Source organism: Pezoporus flaviventris, unplaced genomic scaffold (assembly GCF_033815535.1).
Source record: "Pezoporus flaviventris isolate CSIRO_AGI_PZ_B2104156 unplaced genomic scaffold, CSIRO_AGI_Pfla_v1 ptg000037l, whole genome shotgun sequence".
Taxonomy (NCBI): domain Eukaryota; kingdom Metazoa; phylum Chordata; class Aves; order Psittaciformes; family Psittacidae; genus Pezoporus; species Pezoporus flaviventris.
In genome coordinates this window covers 3,860,130-3,881,235 of record NW_026892585.1, presented here as the reverse complement: position 1 = coordinate 3,881,235, position 21,106 = coordinate 3,860,130, and the positions used below count along the sequence as shown (strand labels likewise).

At 47.4% G+C, this 21,106-nt stretch overlaps 2 protein-coding genes across 6 annotated transcripts in view; one reads left to right on the top strand and one right to left on the bottom strand.

Moving 5' to 3' along the window:
- Positions 1-13,395: 13,395 nt before the first annotated feature.
- Positions 13,396-19,714, bottom strand: LOC133274920 (C-C chemokine receptor type 4-like). 2 transcript variants are annotated; one of them, XM_061464528.1, is made up of 3 exons: positions 19,571-19,714; positions 16,585-16,815; positions 13,396-14,887 (listed from the first exon to the last, which is right to left on the bottom strand). In XM_061464528.1, exon 3 carries the CDS (start codon positions 14,868-14,870, stop codon positions 13,794-13,796), a length of 1,077 nt encoding a protein of 358 aa, XP_061320512.1. In that variant the 5' UTR covers positions 14,871-14,887; positions 16,585-16,815; positions 19,571-19,714; the 3' UTR covers positions 13,396-13,793. The 2 variants fall into 2 exon arrangements, with proteins under 2 accessions (XP_061320512.1, XP_061320513.1); XM_061464529.1 differs by lacking the exon at positions 19,571-19,714 and adding an exon at positions 17,405-17,455.
- LOC133274918 (C-C chemokine receptor type 8-like) overlaps positions 17,311-21,106 on the top strand; it is a 28,566-nt gene continuing 24,770 nt past the window's right edge. For 3 of the 4 annotated variants that reach the window (XR_009745332.1, XM_061464526.1, XM_061464525.1), the window contains exon 1: positions 17,315-17,720. The gene's annotated coding sequence lies outside the window, so the exon portion shown is untranslated. Of the gene's footprint in view, positions 17,721-21,106 lie in introns of all 4 variants that reach the window. The other variant, XR_009745331.1, reaches the window with a different exon arrangement.

Sequence of the window (21,106 nt, the reverse complement as noted above, 5' to 3'; positions counted from 1 at the left end):
TAATTACCTGAGAGCCAGGCCTTGGAAGGAAGGAATGGAACAGGATTAGCTTCATACCAGCTGTGGGTTTTGGGGCTTGAAGTGTGCAGAATGATGGTGGTATTTGGGTATTATTCCTACAACAGTTTAGTGCTTTAACTGCCAGGAGGACTTCTATTTTTCTGGTTTCTAGTGCTGTAAGAGGAGTGAGACTCCTGGCTCTTATTCCAGCTTCACTGGGGTTTACACTGTACTTGTGAAAATGTAATGTAACACATGAGACATCGCTTTTTTGCCATAACTCTGTGTAATATTACAAGCAGAAAGGCTTTGCATCACGGTTTACAAACCTGCATCTGGTTAGATACAGGAATTACAGCATACCAAGAACAACACAAGACTTACCCTAGGATTTTTAGCCTTGGCATGCACTTCTGCAACTGGATTATGGGATGCAGAATGGGACAATGGCCTTTCTTCCTTTGCAGTCTCGAGCAGGTCAGTTATTTTAACCTCTCAAGTGTAGTTTGTTTTCCACATCCAAGGGTGGAGATGAGATCTGAATGAAACCACCTGACTGAGGGCAAATGCATAGAAGAGGGACTGTGGGGAGTCATCTGGCTCACCTTGACCCAAGGGTCAAGGCACTGGCGCATCTAATGTTTTTGAAGGCCATGGTGTGGGATTACTGTCAGAGCCCTGGCTGGTACCTGTGGTGTAGCTGTGTGATCTAAGGCAGATGCTGAAACTCAGTGGGATGGCCTGTCTGGTGGAGCCGGCTGCCTCCTGAAGGCATGACAAGAAGAAATATTCCTAATGCTATAAATGGTCGTTCCTCACATCCTCCCTGCTGCCTGACCTTGGGAATTTGGAAGTGCTGCTTTGTTAACACAGCAGCTAAGAGGCACAGTGGTTTTAGCAGATGGGTGTAAACCTGGTATTTAGCCAGAATTGGTCTGTAAGAAGAGGTTTTACACAGGTCCATCTGGAAGATAGGTGTGATGTTTGCAGTTCTGTAGGGGTTGAAATCTGCCTGCTCAGTGTAGCTGCAGGCACTCATCTGACCACAGGTATTTTTCCTGTCCCTGGAGTGAGATCTCTAAGCTCAGACTCTAATCCTGCTTATGCATGGGTGAATCCTTTAAATGTGATTACTCAGGATGAATGAGCAGGTAGCTGAATATGAAGTGGTGAATAGTGTGTGCTATGTAGTTGAATTCTCTTTCTTAACCTGCTCTTTCCTCCTGACTGGCCAGCAGACACTTTCCACTTGACAAATACGTGTTGGGTGTTCTGTAATGGCAGTCACAGAAGAGGCCTGTGTTTAACAGCGTGCTCTGAAGGAGGTGATAGTTTATTGTCCATGCTGAGAAGGACAAGTCCACCCTAAGCTTGGACTGCAAGGGGAAGGAATCTGCTCTCTTTGGATGGAGTTGGGCACGTTGATATCGCTGGATGTCTGATTAGACTATTGCAGTGCCTTTGTACTCTCATTGTGGATATATTTAAATCACTGGGGACAACAGGATCTCTGTATGTCTAAATAGATATTCTGATCCTTTTCCTAGGACACACTTCCTGGAAATCCATCTGTGTTTGAGCAAATAGCTCACAGTATAGACCAGAGCCTCTGACAGCAGCTTGGTTATTTACTGGTCATTGTATCAGCAGGAAACTACTGGAGAATGTTCTTCTGACGTGGCTTTGCAATCACTTATCTTCCCTTTTTTGCTTGCAAATGTCCAACATAAGGTCCCAAAGGAACTGCTGATGGATGTGCAGTACATTGTCTTTGACCTGGTCCTGTATGTAGCTTTTACAAGACTGCAAACGTTATTTTAACAGGTAATGCAAGATGAAAGGCTTGTGAGAGATGGTCTAGCTCTGTATTTCTGTACCCTAAGCCAACATCATCTGTATCTGAAGTACTCCCAGTCTCTCTAACCTGTTATGATGGGGACTGTAGTCTTCCCTAGGCAAGCTGTTCTAGCTTCTACTGTTAGGAAGCTTGCCCACAGCTAACTGAAGTCTTCATTGCTGTATGTAAGCCAGTTATCACCTTCACTGTCCATAGCAGTCTGTGTGCTCTGAGACTGTTCTGTGCCCTCTCTGTTGTTTTCTTACCTCCCTGATGGACTGGATTTACAGATACATTAAAAGGCACAGAGCAAAACAGAGAAGACTCAGCAAGGATGTGAAAGGGTGACCAGATCCTGACCTGGTCCAGGTTCTACAGCAGCTCTTTCTGAAGAGATCAATGGCAAGAATGCTGTCTTCCAGGCAAGGACTTAAAAGGTAGGTGACCCTGAGATCCTGGCTGGAAGATGGTGTGTCAAAAGGAACTTGAAGATGCCGAAGAATGGGGTCTGCTTTAATGGTTCTCCTTCCACACAAAGGCAAACCTGGGCAGGACAAGATAATCTTGGGACTTGATGCAAAGGGCTTAATGGGAAAAAAGTTGGAAACATGTCACAGGGATCTTTGTCTTGTTTGTACTGAATAAAGAGTGCATGTCTCAAAATCCCTTTTCAGACAGTATTTTCTTGTTATGCTATCAAAGATGGGAGTAGTGACCCCCAGCCCCCAGCTATGGGGCAGTTCTTGAGCCTGTGTGTTTCACCTACAAGAGTTTCACAGAACCAGTGCTTGGTTCGGGTAATGCAGTCCCCTTTCAGTAGAATATATGGTCTTTCTGGCCAAGGAATTGGGGATATACTTAAGAAGTCCTATTTTGTGCTTGCCCTTCAGGAGCCAAGTGTACACAGGACTGCAAAGTTGGGGTCTTAGGAAGGTCCCACTTTTAACTCCGTAGTGTTGCAATGGGAAACAGTCTTGCTCACAAAACTCCCCAGCATGTGTTGTTAGCAGACTCTGTGCGAGCATCACGATAAGATCTTTGTGCTTGGGTAACGTGCTTACAGCTGCAGGACAGGAGTTGTGTTGTCTTACTTACTGGCTTTGGTAGACAGTGGGGGATAGAGGGTGGGAAGAGGCTCCCTAATGGAAGTGGGAATTGCATTTGAAACTCCACCAGGTAAGGGCTTGTGTTGGGTGAATCTGTTGAATACTGGTGCAAATGGAGTAGGAAGTGCAGCCAGTGCCTGTGTTTCCAGAGGATTTTCTGTGAAGCTTCCTTATTTGTTTTCAGTGTAAGCACTATTTCTGTTTGGAGCTTGGTGTTTCTGTAGGGCTCGTGCTTCTCTACCGATACTAACTGAGCATTTCCAGTAGGGTCAGTGGTTGTGGGCCAGAGATCTGAGCGTGGAAACACCTCATAATTGTGGGTCACCCCTCTAATGCTATAGCTAAGAAATTGCTCTTCTCTGTTTCAGGTTTTAGTCTTCCTTTCTCGTTTTTACCCTCACACCAGGGGAGTCTTACGTGTGTCTTTGGTTGTCTGACGCAGAGCTGATGTGTCCACTGCTTCCACCTCTCTGCTCCTGGTTCACACGCTGGGTAAAGATGCGTTTGCTTCCAGCTTGCTTACGATATTCTCCTTGCTTCCAAATCTCACTCACAGATTCCTTCTCACAAGTCCCACAGATCTCAGTCAGGTGAACAGACTGAACGCTCTTTATGGATCTCTAGGCTCAATTTAGCCAGAAGACTTCCCTGGTTGTGGAATCCTGCAATAGCACCCTCCAAAGCACTTGTCTTGGGAGAAGGTGAATGGCTGTGTGTTGGGCGTGATGGCTGCAGGATCTGGACTTAGAATCATGGAATGGTTTGGGTTGGAAAGGACCTTAAGATCATCCAGTTCCAACCCCCTGCCATGGGCAGGGACACCTCGCACTAGACCACGTCAGCCAAGGCTCTGTCCAACCTGGCCTTGAGCACTGCCAGGGATGGGGCATTCACCATTTCTTTGGGCAACCTGCCTGCTGAAGCTCAGGTAGAACTGTTGAGAAGAAACTGGTATCTAACTCTTGGCTTTCTTAAGGCCCTGTCTGTGGCTGAGCTTTAGATTGCACCCTTCCCCTGTTAACTGACAGTGTTGGTTGCTGTTTTCACAGCAGGCACATACGGGGTGAGAAGCTGTGTGGAAGGAAAACTTGCACTCCTTTCTTTCCTTTCCACTGTACCAGTGAGGCGTCCCAGAACACTTCAGGCTCAGAGAGAGGGGTCTGCATGCACTCAACATATCTTCTCTCAAGCTTTTGTGACTGTTTCCCCCCCCCCCCTCCACTTAGGATGTGGTTGGCAGTAACCACGAGTAGGTAGATCCGGCGTGCTGAAGAACCCAAGAACCTCATCCTGAACTGCTGAGGAGTTAGCATGATTTCCCCCACGGTTTTCTCAAAGCACTGGCTTGTGCTGCAGTGCTTTCCTGTGGTGCTCTTCTGGGCCTTTGAGCCAGAGCAGTATCTACTGAGGATAAAACAGCGCGAGCCTTGCATCTTATGTTTGGCTGTAGTCGAGCCATGACTTAGTTAAAGCACTGAGTCCCACCTATCTTGCCTTGACAGAGAAGAAAACTGCTGCTGGTTGGTATCTGCTGAGGCAGCTTTTGGGGTTTTTTCTTTTACCTTTTCAAGTCTAACCTCTCGTCTCTGCTCGCTTTGACTCAAAGGCTTCAGATGTCTCGAAGAAAACCTCAAGCTTCTCTGGAGCCTGTCTAATTTTAACTGTCTGACACCGAGATGCTTGGTGGTTTAGGATCAGCCACATTGCACACTCCTCTTAACGCCTTTTGTTGAGAAAGGGACACCCCACCACCTGCAAATTAAGCTTGTCCACCCGGCCTAGGTAATAAAGGAGACTGGGATACAGATGCAGGAGTGGAAGCAAGACCTGTGCTGCAAACACCCCAAAAGGCTTCTTTTCTTTTTCTCTTCCACTCTGAACCTGTGCAGAACGGCTGAGCTGAGGTTACAGCAGCAGCAACCTTGACTTGCATGGAGTTTGTTTCTCCTGTAGGTACGCTATAAAGTGCTCTGAAGGGATGTTGAAGCCTGGTGGAGATAAGAGCAAGCAAGAATACTCAGTGTTCACAACCATGCTCTGGAGGCAGAGGTCTAATGGAGACAGAGGGAAAAGCACCATAATGAGTCAGGTGAAGAGTGGCTCCTCGGTGGGTTTTATGGCTTTATTCCTATCAATTCCTTTTGCAAACCCAAGCAGGTTGGCAGTGGAGAGGGGAAAGAGACTCATTTCCTTGGTGCCTTCAGCCACCGCCGCGCAGCTGCATGCTGTGGCTTTGCATCTCACCGAGCTGGCGAAGGGGAATGATGCTGAGCTCTGTCGTTTGCACGCTTTCAGAGTGGAGAACTGCACATGAAGGAAAGGAAGTGACCTGGGGTGAAGGTTCAGCTCCCCTGGCTGGATGTGCAGGGGGAGGAAAACACATCCACGTCCTAACAGAAATCAGCCTTACAGCAAGGCTGTGAATACCCAAAGATCTGCTCTCCAAGTGCTTTATCGTTGTCTTCTGTTTTATCCTTGCAATTCCAGGTGCAAACCGTGCTTTTTGTGACAGCCCTTGATATGCATCACCTCTTATCAGTCGTTCATGAAATACCAAGGGGAAACGATGCCTGCCTTGGTTTCACTGTGGTTGCTGGTGAGCAAGCACCTTGCTCCGAAATGCAGCCATCCGGTTGTACATGCCCTGAAAGGTGGGTGAAAGAATATCCAGGGACTTGTTCTCTCTCTCTGTGTGATGAGTTTGAGTGTGCAGCACACGAGAATGCTGCTGTCTCAGAGGCTGAGGGCTTCAAAAACACCCAGCTCATGTCATTTGTTATCTTTTTCTCATTTAATGAAGGTGTATTTTGTCATGTAAGTACAATGGCGCTGAGTTTGACTGGGGCCATTCAGCCCTGTATCCTCTTTTGGAGGTGGGCATATCTGACCGCCTCCTGAGCTTCAACACCTTAAGCTTGCAGGTGATTTTTGGTTTATAGAATCCTGGAATAGTTAGGGTTGGAAAGGACCTTAAGATCATCCAGTTCCACCCCCCCTGCCATGGGCAGGGACACCTCACACTAAACCATCTTACCCAAGGCCTTGTCCAACCTGGCCTTGAACACCGCCAGGGATGGAGCATTCACAACCTCCCTGGGCAACCCATTCCAGTGCCTCACCACCCTCACAGGAAAGAATTTCCTCCTTATATCCAATCTAAACTTCCCCTGTTTCAGTTTTAACCCATCACCCCTTGTCCTGTCACTACAGTCCCTAATGAAGAGTCCCTACCCAGCATCCCTACAGGCCCCCTTCAGATACTGGAAAGCTGCTACAAGGTCTCCACACAGCTTCTCTTCTCCAGGCTATTTGTTGGTTTGCTGTTTCTTGCTAAGTTGAGCTGCAATTTCAGTGCTTTTAAGCCCTTTTCAGTGGAAGAGACTCAGCTTTAGCTGCGGATTCAGCTGCTTGCTCACCATGACTCAGTATGTAAAATAAACCAGCCCCAAACTCTTAAAGCTCACACTCTGAATTGCAGACTGGTGTTTGGAGTAATTGAGATCATTTAAAAGCATCAGCTCTCTTTGAACAACCTTGGTCTGTGCTTCACAGTGTTTTGATTTGGGGGATTACTTGCTTGTTGTCAGGCTGTATGCATTTTGATGCAAAAATGGGATGCTCGTTCGACTTGGGAATCATAGAATGGTTTAGGTTGGAAAAGGACTTTAAAGCTCGCCCAGTTCCAACCTCCTGCCATGGGCAGGGACACCTCACACTAGAGCAGCTTGCTCCAAGCCCTGTCCAGCCTGACCTTGAACACTGCCAGGGATGGGGCAGCCACAGCTTCTCTGGGCACCCTGTGCCAGCACCTCAGCACCCTCACAGGGAAGAACTTGTGCCTTAGATCCAACCTGAGCTTCCCCTGTTTCAGGCTGATACAAACTCTGGTTGATAGGTAGTGACAGATCTGTTTGGATTTTGTTTTACTGTGCTTTGTTTTGCTTTTGCTAAACTTGGTGGGCTCTTACAGTATCCTTGTGGGTTCCTGTGGACTCAGGTGTCAAACTATGGAAGATGATTTTAGTTGTCACCGAAATGAGCATTGATGCTAGCCGCCTGTTTCCTCCACTCTCAGTATCAGCTTTTCCACAGCTATTTCTGTACAAGCAGCTGATGTTTCTAGAGCTCTTCCTGTATTTTTTCCAGGAACTTGGAAGACTGAACATCTCCAGTGCTTTATGTCATTGTGACAATTCGTGAATGAGACACGTGCCCTCCTGAAAGCCCAAGCCGCATTCAGTCGTACCATATTATGGCTCAGGTCTGTATTGTGAGTCACCTTACAGAAGAGGTGGGCTGCTTTCCCTGTTTATGCCCTGACTCCATCCATACAAACCCATTCCTGGAACTGAAACAGTCCCACAAAGGAAAAGCTCTGCAGAATCTTGCTTCCTGCTGACCCTTCTCGGCCTCTGACGCAAATGGTTAGATCACTGTCACTGAAGAGCTGACCTTTCATAATGCACATTCAAGGTTTAACCATCGACACTGAATCCATGCAGTCCCGTTTTGATAGTCTATAAAATGCTGTGGGGTTTTTACACTGCAGCAGCATCAAAACTTCATTTGCTTGGCAGGTTCTTATGAACCAAGTCATTATAAACCAACTGCCATTAAAACCCCTTCTCTTCCTGGTGGGTTTTCTTCAGTAGCATTCATCACCTTAGTGAAACCTTGCTTCCTATGCTGGCTTTGTCCTAAACTCCGGCCCATTCCCATGGGTACATGGAGTAAATTACTGTATTATTAGTAGTGGATTAGTGTGGTGGATTTCCTCTATCCAAGTTGCTCACAAAAGGTAGTGTGTTAAATTAAGACCAATCCATGAGTGCTTTCCACAGCTTTTGGTTGCATGAAGGCTTCTGCAATGATTTCCCCCATCAGTATGTACTTTTAATGAGAAATAATGAAATATTCTCTTTCAATAATGGTGAAAAACAGGCTGTGCTTACTCAAAAGGGGATTTAAGCTGAAGTGAAATGCAAGCAATGGTGTTGGGTTAAAGGGCGTGGAGACCTCATAGCAGCCTTCCAGTATCTGAAGGGGGGCTATAAGGATGCTGGGGAGGGACTCTTCATTAGGGACTGTAGTGACAGGACAAGGGGTGATGGTTTCAAACTGAAACAGGGGAAGTTTAGATTGGATATAAGGCAGAAGTTCTTTACTGTGAGGGTGGTGAGGCGCTGGAATGGGTTGCCCAAGGAAGTTGTGAATGCTCCATCCCTGGCAGTGTTCAAGGCCAGGACAGAGCCTTGGGTGAGATGGTTTAGTGTGAGGTGTCCCTGCCCATGGCAGGGGGGGTTGGAACTGGGTGATCTTAAGGTCCTTTCCAACCCAAACCATTCTGTGATTCTATGATCAGTAGCCAGTGCATCTGCCACCAAAAATCTGTCCTTTCCAGTGCTGAGATCTGCATAGAACCAGAGAATCCCAGAATGGTTTGGGTTGGAAGGGACCTTTTGAAGGTCGTCTGCTCCAACCCCCTGCCAAGAGTGGGGACATCTTCCAGAACCTGCCTCTTCAAATGCGAAATGCTCTGCAGTGCTGTCAGAAGATGGGGTCCTGCTTGCTTGACTCTGTGGAGAACGTGAGCTTGAGCTGGTGAGGGAATGAATGGATTTACTCCATGTGGCTGTGGGAGAGGAGCTTGTGGCATGTGTGTTCATGCAAGAAGCCAGAGCAGGAGCAGATGAGAGCCAGCATCCCCATGGGGGATTGTTGCTGAACCCAGGACAGGGATTTTGGGGATTCCCTAGTATTTCTCAGGAAAGGCAGCGAGCACTGACCTGCGTTGTGCAGAGATGGGTTGGTGAAGCAGAACTGAGGAGAAAACAGCCTAAATCCATACTTCCCTTTTCTTTCTTTATGTAAGCTCTGCAGCCCCTGCTCTGAAGTGCTGCAGGGGTTTTTAACCCAAAACACCTCGTGCTATGGGTTTCACTCTTCTGGAGAGTGCTTTGATGGCAAGGGTGGACTTATGCTCTGCAGCTTCTCAACACTGTTTGTCTACAAGGCCCTGTAGACGATGTTGTTCCTTGCAGTCAACCAGCCCTGGTTCCTTTCTATTCCTGGTACTGTGAAAGAGCAGCAAGGGCAGAAGCAATGGGAGCAAGCATCCTTTCTCTTCCTTATCTGCTTTTTACAGCTTTCCCACCTATTTTGGTAGCGTCAGAGGCAAGTCACCGGGTCTGACTTGTGGTCAAGTTTCAGTTTACCGATTCTGAGTAAGTACAGAGATCTCTTGTGGTCTTTCTCCACTTTGATTAAGATACCTCAGTGTTACTATTAGCTGGTATTGCTCTTTCTCTTTGTGTGTGATGGTGACAGGCCCAACGTCAGGGAGGGACCTTTTCTTGGATCCGGCTGCCCAACCCACGACACTTCAATGGCGATGCTTCAAGAAGGACAATTCCCTGTGCACAAGAGACAAGCTTTCCACACAGACACCTCTACCAGTTGTTCCAATCGCAGTCCCGGGTGCAAAAGTCTCATCCTGAGCTTGGCTGCTTGGGAAATGCTGATCAAATGCCCCCGGTCTCTTTGGAGCGGAAGAGTGGGTCTGGTACCGCCAACCTTCACGCAGTCTGTTGTCTTACAGGTTGCTAGCAGCACCGAAAGTACCTTTTCTGAGGTTTTCCTATCTGCGGAAGCAGAGCAGTGCTGCAGATCAGGCTCTCGATTACTTGCTGTACTCGTTAAAAGCAAAAGCAAGGAAACAAACATCTCTTTGGAATCTTCCACAGTTCTTGGTGCCTCTGTAGCTTTCATTTTGCAGCACCGTGCCATTACTGAGCTTAAATACACTGCCTGCGATCAGGACCTGCATCCATCAGTGCTGGGTTACAGTAAGATGACTGCAGATACCATCAGCACTGCATCACCTTTGAAAGGTTTTATCAGTTATGCAAGTGTAGAAATCTCATAACAGTTCTATCGACTATTCATTTCCAGCCTCCTACTTAAAAGCTTCATTCATACCCAGAGTAGCAAAGTCCAGTGGGGTCCTTATAGGATTTGCCTTCAGTAGTGTTTTAATGATCATTTGGAATGGCATTACTAAATGGCCCTTGATTTCTGTAAATCGAGTCAAATGGGCATATTTGTGTCAGAGATGGGAGTTGATGAAGTTGGTCTCAGGCTGTGTTAAGAGAGAGAGATTGGATATAATTGGGAACAAGGAAGAGCTCCTGGAGGAAAATGTGTGCGTGTAGATCCCTGCTGGAAGCATCCTAGTGTTGGAGGAGCACTGCAGTGCCTGTTGGATTGTACTAGCCTTCAGACCAGTGTGCAAAGCTGGTGCTGGGGCAGAGGCAAACAGCATTAGGATAGGAAGGAGAACAGCAATTCCTGTTTTGCTCATAGACTCGGAGGAGCAGACTGGGAGGATGCTGGTGACCATAGTGCTTCTTTTGCACAGTCATAGAATGGTTTGGGTTGGAAAGGAACTTCAGTTCCAACCCCCTGCCATGGCAGGGACACCTCACACCAGACCAGGTTGTTCCAAGCCCCTGTGTCCAACCTGGCCTTGAACACTGCCAGGGATGGGGCAGCCACAGCTTCTCTGGGCACCCTGTGCCAGCGCCTCAGCACCCTCACAGGGAAGAACTTCTGCCTTAGATCTAACCTGAACTTCCCCTGTTTCAGTCTGAACCCATCACCCCTTGTCCTATGACTACAGTCCCTGATGAAGAGTCCCTCTCCAGCATCCTTGTAGCCCCCTTCAGACACTGGAAGCTGCTCTGAGGTCTCCACGCAGCTTCTCTTCTCCAGGCTGAACACTCCCAATGTTCTCAGCCTGTCTCCATACAGGAGGTGCTCCAGCCCCTGAGCATCCTCATGGCCTCCTCTGGACTTGCTCCAACAGCTCCATGTCCTTCTTATGTTGAGGACACCAGAACTGCACACAGTACAGTCAAAAGGAATGAGGCTGACTTCCAGAGTAAAAATCAAGTGTCATGCTTAGGGAGTGCTGCAGTGACCTAAGTGCTGTATGAAAACAACCAGCCAACTTGGGTTTATGTTTTCATCATGATTCGTGCTTCATATAATTAAGCTGATTCTTCCCTTCATCTGTTTTGCTATGCCAGTTGAGCTCAGCAGAAGGGAGGGCACAGGCTGGCCTTCCGAGGAACCCTGATGTAAAAGTGTGGGTTTAAGAATGAGTCAGCTTTGCTTCACTAGAATGCCCGTCAGTGGATTGATATTCTAGTCTTTAATGGTCCAGGAGGTCTGTACTTCATCACTCATTGCTTGGAAACTTCCTGTTCAGCTAAAACGGCACCTTTGTCCAAGTGGCATTATGAAAATCCCTGCTGTATTCCTGTCTGTACTAACACCATCCTCTTGTCCTTTCTCACCAGCAGATGCCAAAGCCCTCTCTACAAAGAGGAGCGGCATCATCCACTGTAGCTCAGTGCACGGAGGAGAAGGGTTTGTTCCAAGTGACAGAGGAGGAAGCCACCCAGGTTTGATGAGCTCCAGGACCTGAATTCCTGAGCCCATCACTTTAAAGGTGAGTCCCCCCCCCTTGCACCCGAATCAGCAAACCTACTCAGAGCACAGCTTCCAGCTTGGTTGCTTCTCCAGCACACACATTGAGGAGTGATGGGTATCACTGGGTGGACTGGGAGAGGTTGTTTGGTCAGAGGAGCAAGGACAATGCTCACCCAGTGAGAGTTCTGTCTGCAACAGGCACCCTCTGACCAAAGGCCCATGCCCACAGGCTGTGGGGCACAACGCCGAGCTATGTGAAGCGCCTGAGTTTCGTGTGGAGAAGAGAATCAGAGCATCACAGAGGTTTTACACCAGCTCTATGCATGGCAATGGGTGCAGCACATTCGTTCCACACATGAGCAGATTCAGTGCCCTCCCCACCACAGGGTGTATGCCCTGAGCTGGACCAGCCTGCAAGCTGCTGGTTGTCTTGATGCCATTCCTCAACCCTGTATCAAACACTTGATGACCTCTCTTACCTCATGGTCATCAAGAACCTGTCTATGGCTTGCTTTTTGCTTGCTTCCCCCAGACTGGAAAGCAAGGCTCCTCTAAAGGAGTGATTTATTCTTACTGACTAGAACCGTGGTGCTCTGTCTGGCTTCCAAGTTCATCTGTGCACTTAACCAGTGAATAGCTCAGCAGCTCACAGTGCAGCATCGCATCTGTGAGGACAAGGTGCCGTGCTGGCTTTGGGAGTGACGTGTTGTTGGGTTCAGTGGCTTTCAAGCACTTGTAATTTGTCTTCTCTTTCAAAGTAGGTAATGAACGGCTTAACCCACTTCTTGCAGCATTTTTCCACAACCGATTTACTCAGTGGTTGTAAGGTTTTGAGTAGTAAGACTCGATAGTGGTTTTTCTTGGGAAGGAAGACACTTCTCTTGCCACAAGTAATGTCTTCCACAGCTATTCTTGTTACCTGCATTAATGCAGATCCTTGCTTGTCAGCCTCAGCAAAGAGCTGATGGTAATTCAGCCCCAAAATTGATGGATGGATGTGTGTGTGCATGAGACTTTTTCGCTCTGTCTTGTGTCACACAGATGAGCTTCCACTTAACACTTCTTGTTTAGGGTCATGAGAGCAACACCACTATGGTATTTTTACATGTCTTCTCCAAGCCTTTCCTTCTTGTCTGCTCTTTGCCTATGTGCTGAGCAGGCACTTTGTTACTGGCAACCTAAGTCTTCATGTTGAATGGTCGTGATCCAGCACAAAGACACAAAGAAATACCTGCCAATGTGTACTTTTTCAACTCTTACTTTACCTGCCGCCAACCACCGTACTGAGTTTTAACTCTTCTTAAGTCATTTTTGTGCCACAACCTCAGCACTGCAGTGTGAGTTTGCTTCCTGATCAGGTCTTTGATTAATGCTGTGTAGTCTGTGAGTGGCTACTGAAGCATCGCACTCTTTGCGTTTTGCTGTTATCAAGCCCCAGGATTCTTGGTGTGGTTTCTGACAGACCATTTCTATACAGTCTCTGGTTTTACTCTCTTGATGGCCAGATACATGTTCAGTGAGTGAAAACTGAGCCTTGGGGTTAAGTACTTCTGAAACAAAGAACATTCACTTTTAAAGACAGACTTTTAACCAAGATGCTTTGAATTTATTCACACAGGCTGGAAAATAAGGTTTTTTAAAACACTTCTATCCAAAGCACTTAAAAAATGTTAATTAAAATACAGAAACCTGAGTTACAGTGATAAAGTAATTCAAAATGCCTGTATACACACTTACACATAGGTACAAGTGGCAACTTGGATACCTAAGAGAAACTGTCTGTAACACAATGTAATGCATTTGCTTTGCGTCTTTGTGCACATAAAGAGCATATCTGAGGTCCTTAATGACAGAGGGCTTATCCCCCTCCCCTGAGATGAAACATTTGACAGTTGCAGGTACTGTTAAGAGCTTGCTAAGAGTCAGAGCGAACAAGTCCTACGCAGAATAAAACACAACAGTACTAATAATCCTCCTGGAAGAAACAAATGTGTTTTCCAGATGCTGGTGACAAGACTCTCCTTTCCCCCTCCGTGCGAGGGGCCAACCTCCATGCTGACCCTGGTGAAAAGCAGATGCACAGCACAGTGCTTTGCAGAGAGCTGGGGCTGCCGTTACAGCTGAGCAGCAATTGGGGATTGCAGCATACAAAACTTGTGTGTCCATCTCCCACACTTCACACGTAGGGCACCTTCTGTCATAGCCTTCAGCGAATCTAGGGGCAGAAATCAAAGCTGACGTGACTCATTGTCCAGCACTAGCTTATTGTTAAATGCATGTGCACCTCCTTGGCTCTCTGGAGTTCCTCCCCTTGTCAGTCGGCTTGCTGGTGAGTCCCGTGGGCGGTGCGAAACGCGCTACAGAGCCTCTTGATCCCCTGTAGACTGCGTGTGGAAAGAACTGGTGGATTCGGAGTGGTAAGTGATGTGAACTCTACACCACTTGCACATCTCTCCAGGTAACCACCAGTTCTTAAAGAGCATCTTCACGTACTTCTTAAACTTCTCCCCCATGAAGAAGTAGATGACTGGATTGAGGCAACAGTGAGAAAGGCCGAGGATTTCTGTCACCTGGAAGGCATAGTCCAGACTGCTGCTCGCTTGACAGCCTCTAAAGACTCCCATGTTTTCCAGCAGCTTCAAAAAGATAACGATGTTGTAAGGGGTCCAAAAGAAGAAAAACACAATCATGACAGCAAAGATCATCCTCACGGCCTTGTTCTTTTTCTCGTTTCTACAGTGCACTAATGTTTTAATGATCATGGAGTAGCAAAACGTCATAACTGTAAGAGGGATTAGGAGCCCTAAGATGTTGATTTCCAAAGTGGAAACAAGCTTCCATGTTGTGAAATTGCCTGGATATCTTGCCATGCAGGTAGTATAATTCTTTTCAGTAAAAGATTCTGCGAATACAAGTTCTGGAACTGAGGCTGAAAGAGCTACAAGCCATACGACAAAGCTAGTAACCAAGCCATGGAAGGCAGTCCTTGCTTTCAAGGAAAACACTGCACGAACAATAGCCAGGTATCTGTCTATGCTCATGAGCATAATAAAAAATATCCCGCTGTAAAACCCCACCAGGTAGATCCACGAGATAATTTTACACCAGAGAGTTCCGAAAACCCATTGGTCTATCATGAAATAAGACCAGAAGGGCAAGGATAAAACAAAGAGCAGGTCTGAGATGGCGAGGTTCAGCAGGTACACATCAGTCATGCTCTTCAACCTCTTGTATTTGAAGAGGACCACGACGACCAGAATGTTTCCCGTGAGCCCGACCAGGAAGACCAGAGTATAGAGAACAGGTACGAAGGAGGTTGCGAACCTCCTGACAGCCTCCTTATTGCAGGGTTTTGGAGCATCGTCGTAATTGTCGTAATACTCATATGAGGTTGAGGTGTCGACTTCAAAGGACTCAGTACTTGAAAAATTCATGGTTTTTCCCCCAGTTCCTGAGAAGGAGAGAACATAAAAACGTCAGTAACTTTTGGTGCACGAAGATCGCGCGGTTACCTCACAAGTCTGAATCATTAGCAGTGATTGACTTATAAAACGCTTCTCACTAAAGGCTCTCTAACACAGGTTAAGCATCCTGCACGTGCACCCTTGCAAAATGTACTGTCATAGAGCCAACCAGGTTGGGAAAGCCCTTTAAGCTCACCCAGTCCAACCGTTCCCCAGCACTCCAAGGCCACCACTAACCCATGGCACTGAGGCCTCGTCTCCACGCTGTGTGAACACTTGCAGGGACGGTGACTGCAGCCCTGCCCTGGGCAGCCTGTTCCAATGCCTGAGCACCCTCTGGGGAAGGAATTGTTCCTCAGCTCCATCTAAACCTGCCCTGGTGCAGCTTGAGGCCGTTTCCTCTTGTCCTGTCCCTTGTTCCTTGGGAGCAGAGACCGACCCCACCTCACTACAGCCTCCTCTCAGGCAGTTGTAGGCAGCGATCAGGTCCCCCCTGAGCCTTCTCTTCTCCACACTGAACCCCCCAGGTCCCTCAGCCGTTCCCCATCACACCTGACATGCATTTGTTTAGTCCTTACAGCACTGTGCAGCCTGGATGTCAAGCAGCAGAGCTTAGTGAAGAGGAAAGCAAACAGGAGTGAAAGGTACGGACCACAGATATCAAATCTGAGAGGGATAAATCCTGTGTGGAATAAAGCAAAGCCTCTATTCGTAGCAGTTCAGGGTTTCACCCCCTCTCTCATCAGGCAAACATTATTGTAAGAAGACAGTAACGAAAATGGATCTGACCTTTCTGAAGAATTCACACTCACTGAAAGCTGACCTCAGGTTTCAGTAAGTGCTGTCTTCAATGGCTAAATGAGTAACAGGAATTGGTCATTTTTGTATGCATGTTCTTTTCTAACAGGCAGAGACAGGGGTTTAAGTCATAGAATCATAGAATAGTTAGGGTTGGAAAGGACCTTAAGATCATCCAGTTCCAACCCCCCTGCCATGGGCAGGGACACCTCACACTAAACCATCTCACCCAAGGCCTCCTCCAACCTGGTCTTGAACACTGCAGGGATGGAGCATTCACAACCTCCCTGGGCAACCTATTCCAGTCATGTTACTTTGAGGTAACCTGGACACAATGCAGATATACTGCTGATGTATCACTGATGTGTGTTACTGTTTTAGCTTCACACAACAGAGCTTTTCTAAGCCTGAGTTCTGTCCTTCACCTTTGTCTGTGTTTAGGAATAGCAGAACAGCATCATTGATTTCTTTGACTTTACACTGTGCCTTGCTGCTGCATAACAACAAACACTGACTTCCATTAACCCGACCCCTCCTGTGTGTCATCCCAGGCACAACACCTCTCCAGCCTACAGTCGTGTCCCATTACACACAACGAGGAGCTTAATCTGAATCACAAGTGACAGTGACAGAACTGTTTGATGCCAGTGGTGTGAGGATGAGAGCGCTGCGGCAACTGCACCTAGCCGTACCTGAATGCAATATACCTTCAGTGCAATATACTGCAATACTTAAACCTGAAAACATATCAAACAGAATGCACATACACCTCTGCTGATGCAGGAGTTAAAAGGGTTTTAAAAGTTACCTTGAAGCTTAATGAAGCAGCACTGCAGCTACATATGATGAGCATACAGGATGCGCAACTGCACTTTGTGAGCTTTACCTTTTCTCCTCCTTTCTTCTGGGATGATGGGAAGAAGCTTCTTTGCTCTAAAGGTGCAGGATCACTTGCTTCTGCCCAGGTAGCTCTGTCGAGGTGCTGCCTACACAGCAATAGCCAGCAGCTGCAGGAGCATTGGGTAGCTGCCTCTTAACGGAAGCTTCGTACTTCCTTACAGATGGTATCACGAGTGCTTTCTTCCCTCAGTGCTCATCAGAGATGGTCCCTTAAACTCTGAAATCAAACAAAACGCACCTTATGTGTAAGGAAGCGCAAAGTTTCCACTGGGTCTGATCACTGAGTGAAAGCAGCTTCACCTTAACCAATGATCAGTAAAACAGCTGTCACTGAGCAGCTCACACTCAGCCGAAACCTTGTTCTTTCTTATGGGGTGTAAAACGCATCTTAACCATAGCAAAACTACTCAAGGGGTCATCTGGGGTGGGCAGAGAGGAGGAAGGCACTCGAGGTGTGTGTGTGTGTGTGTGAGTGAGGTGTGGTTCCAGCCACATCATTCAGTCTGCAGATTGCACTCTGTAATTGAATGTATATGGAGTCACTCGGTCATGCAATGGCTGTATGGAGTCAGTGAGGGGAAGGTTCCTTCTTGTTGCTTGAGCTTCCTGACCCCCACTTATCTTGCTATGAAACCAAACGAAGGCGTGTTAAGTCATGCTGCTTGGTATCTCCTGTGGCAGGTTTTCTATGCAGCACATTATCTGCTACCACTGACCTGGTGCCAATGGTAGCAGTAATAATATACCAGATAAGAAGCAGGGTGCGCACACGTGCATGGGTGCGTGGTGTAAGAGCAGGAGTTTACCATGGCTCTTGTCACAGCAGGAAGCTCAGCAGCTTCCATGCATTTCTCCTGGGGGCTCTGTTGGTCTTTTGGGGGATCCTGGGAAAGGAGAAGGGAGTGCAGAGGCCATTGGTAGTCAAATGGTTTGAGTCCCACCAGCAGAACATCAGTGCTAGCACCTGGCAAGCGCTGCTCTTCTCCATGTCCCAGAAGAGATCAGTTAAGCAGAAGTAAAAGCTGTTTCTCAACAGGGGAGGCTGCTTTCTTGGTAGCAGGAGAAACTGAAGAGACATGATGAGAAGAGGAAACAAGAAAGCTACAGGAGGTGGTTGGGAGGGTAGGAAGAATCAAAGATCTCTGTCCAGGACAGAGCATACATCTCCTGGTTTGATCTCCAGTGTTATCCTGTTATACCTTTGGTTCAGTTATGCTATTTGCTGCTGTCCTATATGCCACTAGCATTGTTATCCTGGCCAGTAACTTACACTTGGCTGAAGCATTTCTTCCTGAGAAGCTTGGTGTGCAGACAGCAGGAGATGTGGGATCTCCTGCTTCTGTGTTTCACTGGGATAAAAGGATTGTAGGGAGATGGCTTCTCAGTTACCTGTCACAAGCTGCACCTCTGGAGGTTTTCAACTCTGTCACTGGGAGATGTTCCTCCAGTGCACTTTGTCGCCCTGCACAACGTGTGCATCTTCACTGCAGTTTACTAGCAGTCCTTTGAAGATGCAGACAGCAGATGAGCAGGCAACGCTGCGGTACCCGTTTCATCAGCTCTGCTCAGGGAACAAGAAGCTGCTCCTCTTGGTGCTCTGCTGTCCATGTAAGGGTCCCACTAATCTCTTCCTTCACATGTCGTTGCACTAGGGGCAAAATTCAGCTCTTCACCCACGTTAGCAGTGACATAAAATCTTTCTTTAAGCACCTGCTTTTCAGGAAAACCCCACCTCTTGCTCTATAGGCATTGCTCTCTCTTAGTTTTGGCTGTCATGTTTTTGCCCCAGTAAACCACCGTGTATCTGCATGCTTATCTTTGCTCCACTCATCATTTCCTACTCCATCAAACTCAGCATCTCCTTTCAAGTTCATCAGTGGTGATTTTTCTTGATTTCCAGAATAGGAGTAGTGAATAGCATTGAATCCATATATGATCTACCCTGGAAGAACCCTTCTTGGTTAAGGGGTGATCTCCCATCATCAGCAACCCTTTGAGATCAGTCGACCTGTCCTTAGCACACATGCCACACTTCAGATGTGCTTCTCATCTTTCAGTCACACTGTTAGCAGGGACCAGGTCTGCAGCCTTATGGATTCCACTTTAATACGATTCATATGGCACTGGCCTGAAAGAAGAACCTATCTATCTGGCTTATTGCCTTTTGCCCAGTCCTTCCTTGGAGGACTTTCAAGTAGGAAATGCTTCTGAAGCAGGTTTTTGTATCTGCTCGCTGCCTTGGGTGAGAAGCTTGGCTTCCACCAGAGGAGCAGGGCAGCAAAGGATCCTTGTTGGGTTGGGTGGAGAGGAATGGTGGGACCACACTGCCTTGCAAAGCAGCATTTGTACTGCAGAAGCTGCCATCCCAGTGCATTTCATGCTGCAGCAGGTCTGTCTTTGTAAGGAGACTGACCAAGAGTGCATGCATAGAAAGAGGAAAAGAGCCACAAAAAGAGAAGAATGGTTGTGGCTACAGACAATGAAAACTTAGGATGTTTGAACACCAGCAAATGAAGCTTAAAAACCCCCGTATCTGCCAGCTCATGAAAATTAAGAGGATAAAGATGAACCCAGAAACACCTTGTGATGGCCTCCCAAAGAAAGGAGTCCCTGGGAGAGCCTGTGAGGAAAACTGGAGAGAGGATAACAAAAAGAAATCTCTGAGCAAATGAAATGCTGCAGAAAATGGCTGGAAGGTGGCGTGAGCAAAGGTCCTGCAAGAGCTTGGAGAGAAAGACGAGTGAAAAGCACTAAGGATAACTGTAGACCATAATAGGGGAGCTCTGAGGTCCCCTTCTAACATGGCAGCGTGGTTTTATCACATCCTCCTTGGAGAAGAACAACCTGGCGGAGACTAACAAGAGGAGACCACGAAGTTGAGAGGAAAGGGTGAAGAGCTCTCACTGCGATGCAGAGGATGCTGCTGTAAAACTAATGGTTGGCAGGAGAAGGGGAGCAGAAAGCAGCCTTACCTCTTTACTAGGTGACATCAGGTATGTGCCACTGACCAAATAAATCACGACAGTGCAGAGAGGTCAACCAAAACTGATTCGCATGACAGGGAGGAGAGTAACCTTTTATATGGGATGGGAGGCGGAGGTGGGGGCACATCAAAACCAAAAGAAGGGAACTTAATAAAAGCAAAAAGCAGAACAAGCCAAAGAATTAAAACCTTCCTTGCGACCGAAAGATGCGTTCAGCCCCTCCCACCTTTACAGGAGGTCTTATCATTGACTTGCCAGTTTACAGGATGCCCAAGAGTTTTCTGCAAGGAAGGGTTAGAGGGAGATGTTTATCTAAGCCACAAGCCAGGCTGTGAGATACCCACCACTGATATGGCAGCGCACCATCCGTTGCCTCCGGTATCAGCGTTGGCATGGACAGATGACCCAGAAGTGTTTATTAGAGAAGTGCTCATCCAGAAGACCCTGTCTCAGGAGAGATGCAGCTGATGGTAACTGAAGGGAGCAGCTTTTGCAAAAACGAGTATTTGGACTGATTTCGTGGATGAGCCAAAGTCACACCTGGCCAAACAATCCCATCCTCTCCATCTGCTGGCGTGGTCAGGCCTTGTGCAATTCTTCTTCTGCAATTCAAGTGAATTGAAAGGGCGGTTTGCGCATCTGTAGTTCTCATCCTTGCTCATTAGGAAGGTGTTTGTGCCGTCTATTCCTTGTGCAGTTCCTTTCCTTGTCATTTAGATTTAGTCCACTTTCCCTGTGCGTGACTCAACCCGCAGGCATGGGACAGAGCTGAAGCTGGTTTTAGAGACAGCCACTGTCTACGCTGTTGTCCCAGGTGATCCACTCATCATTCACCTCAATCTTTTTGAACCTCCAAATTCCCTTTGGCCAAGACAGCCTTTGCACTGACAGCAAAAGAGGTAAGGCCAAAACATCTTCTCCTTGCCAAGTTCAGTTCCCTACATCTGTTTTCCTCTCGGTGGTCCAGTCCTGTGCGTCCTGCTGCTTGCATCCACCGGCCTTTCTGTGAATGGCCCCAGGCATCGTTTCCTCAGCCTGATTTGCTTTCTTTCACATGCTTGCAAAGGTGCTGTATTTAGAGCTCCTCCTCAAGAAAGAACTGAAACTTCAAACCTCAAACACGACTGGAACGGTCATTTTGAAGGCTGAGTTTTACTTGAAGTAAAAAACATTGATGTGAGAGCCATGAGCTGGGTTCTTCTTAAGCGTGCAATGACACGGTGAGGAGCTTGCTTTGTCTGTTTCAGTCACCTACGGAATGCTCCCAAGCTGTTTCTAACAGGAGGAGGACAAATTTGGGGCTGTTTCCACTGTGAGATGATAGAACTTTTCTTCTTTAAGCTTCCCAAACACCCCCTAAGGATCACGGATGTCCCGTTAAAGGCTGGTCTCTCCAAAGGGAGGAAGAAGACAAGGCAGCATCGAAGAGCAGAGGTCTCCTCAAGCCAGTTTGATGCTCACGGAGATGTTTAGGTACAGAGGGATGGTGGCATTCTGGTGTAAAAGCTTTGATTTCTGGTTGAT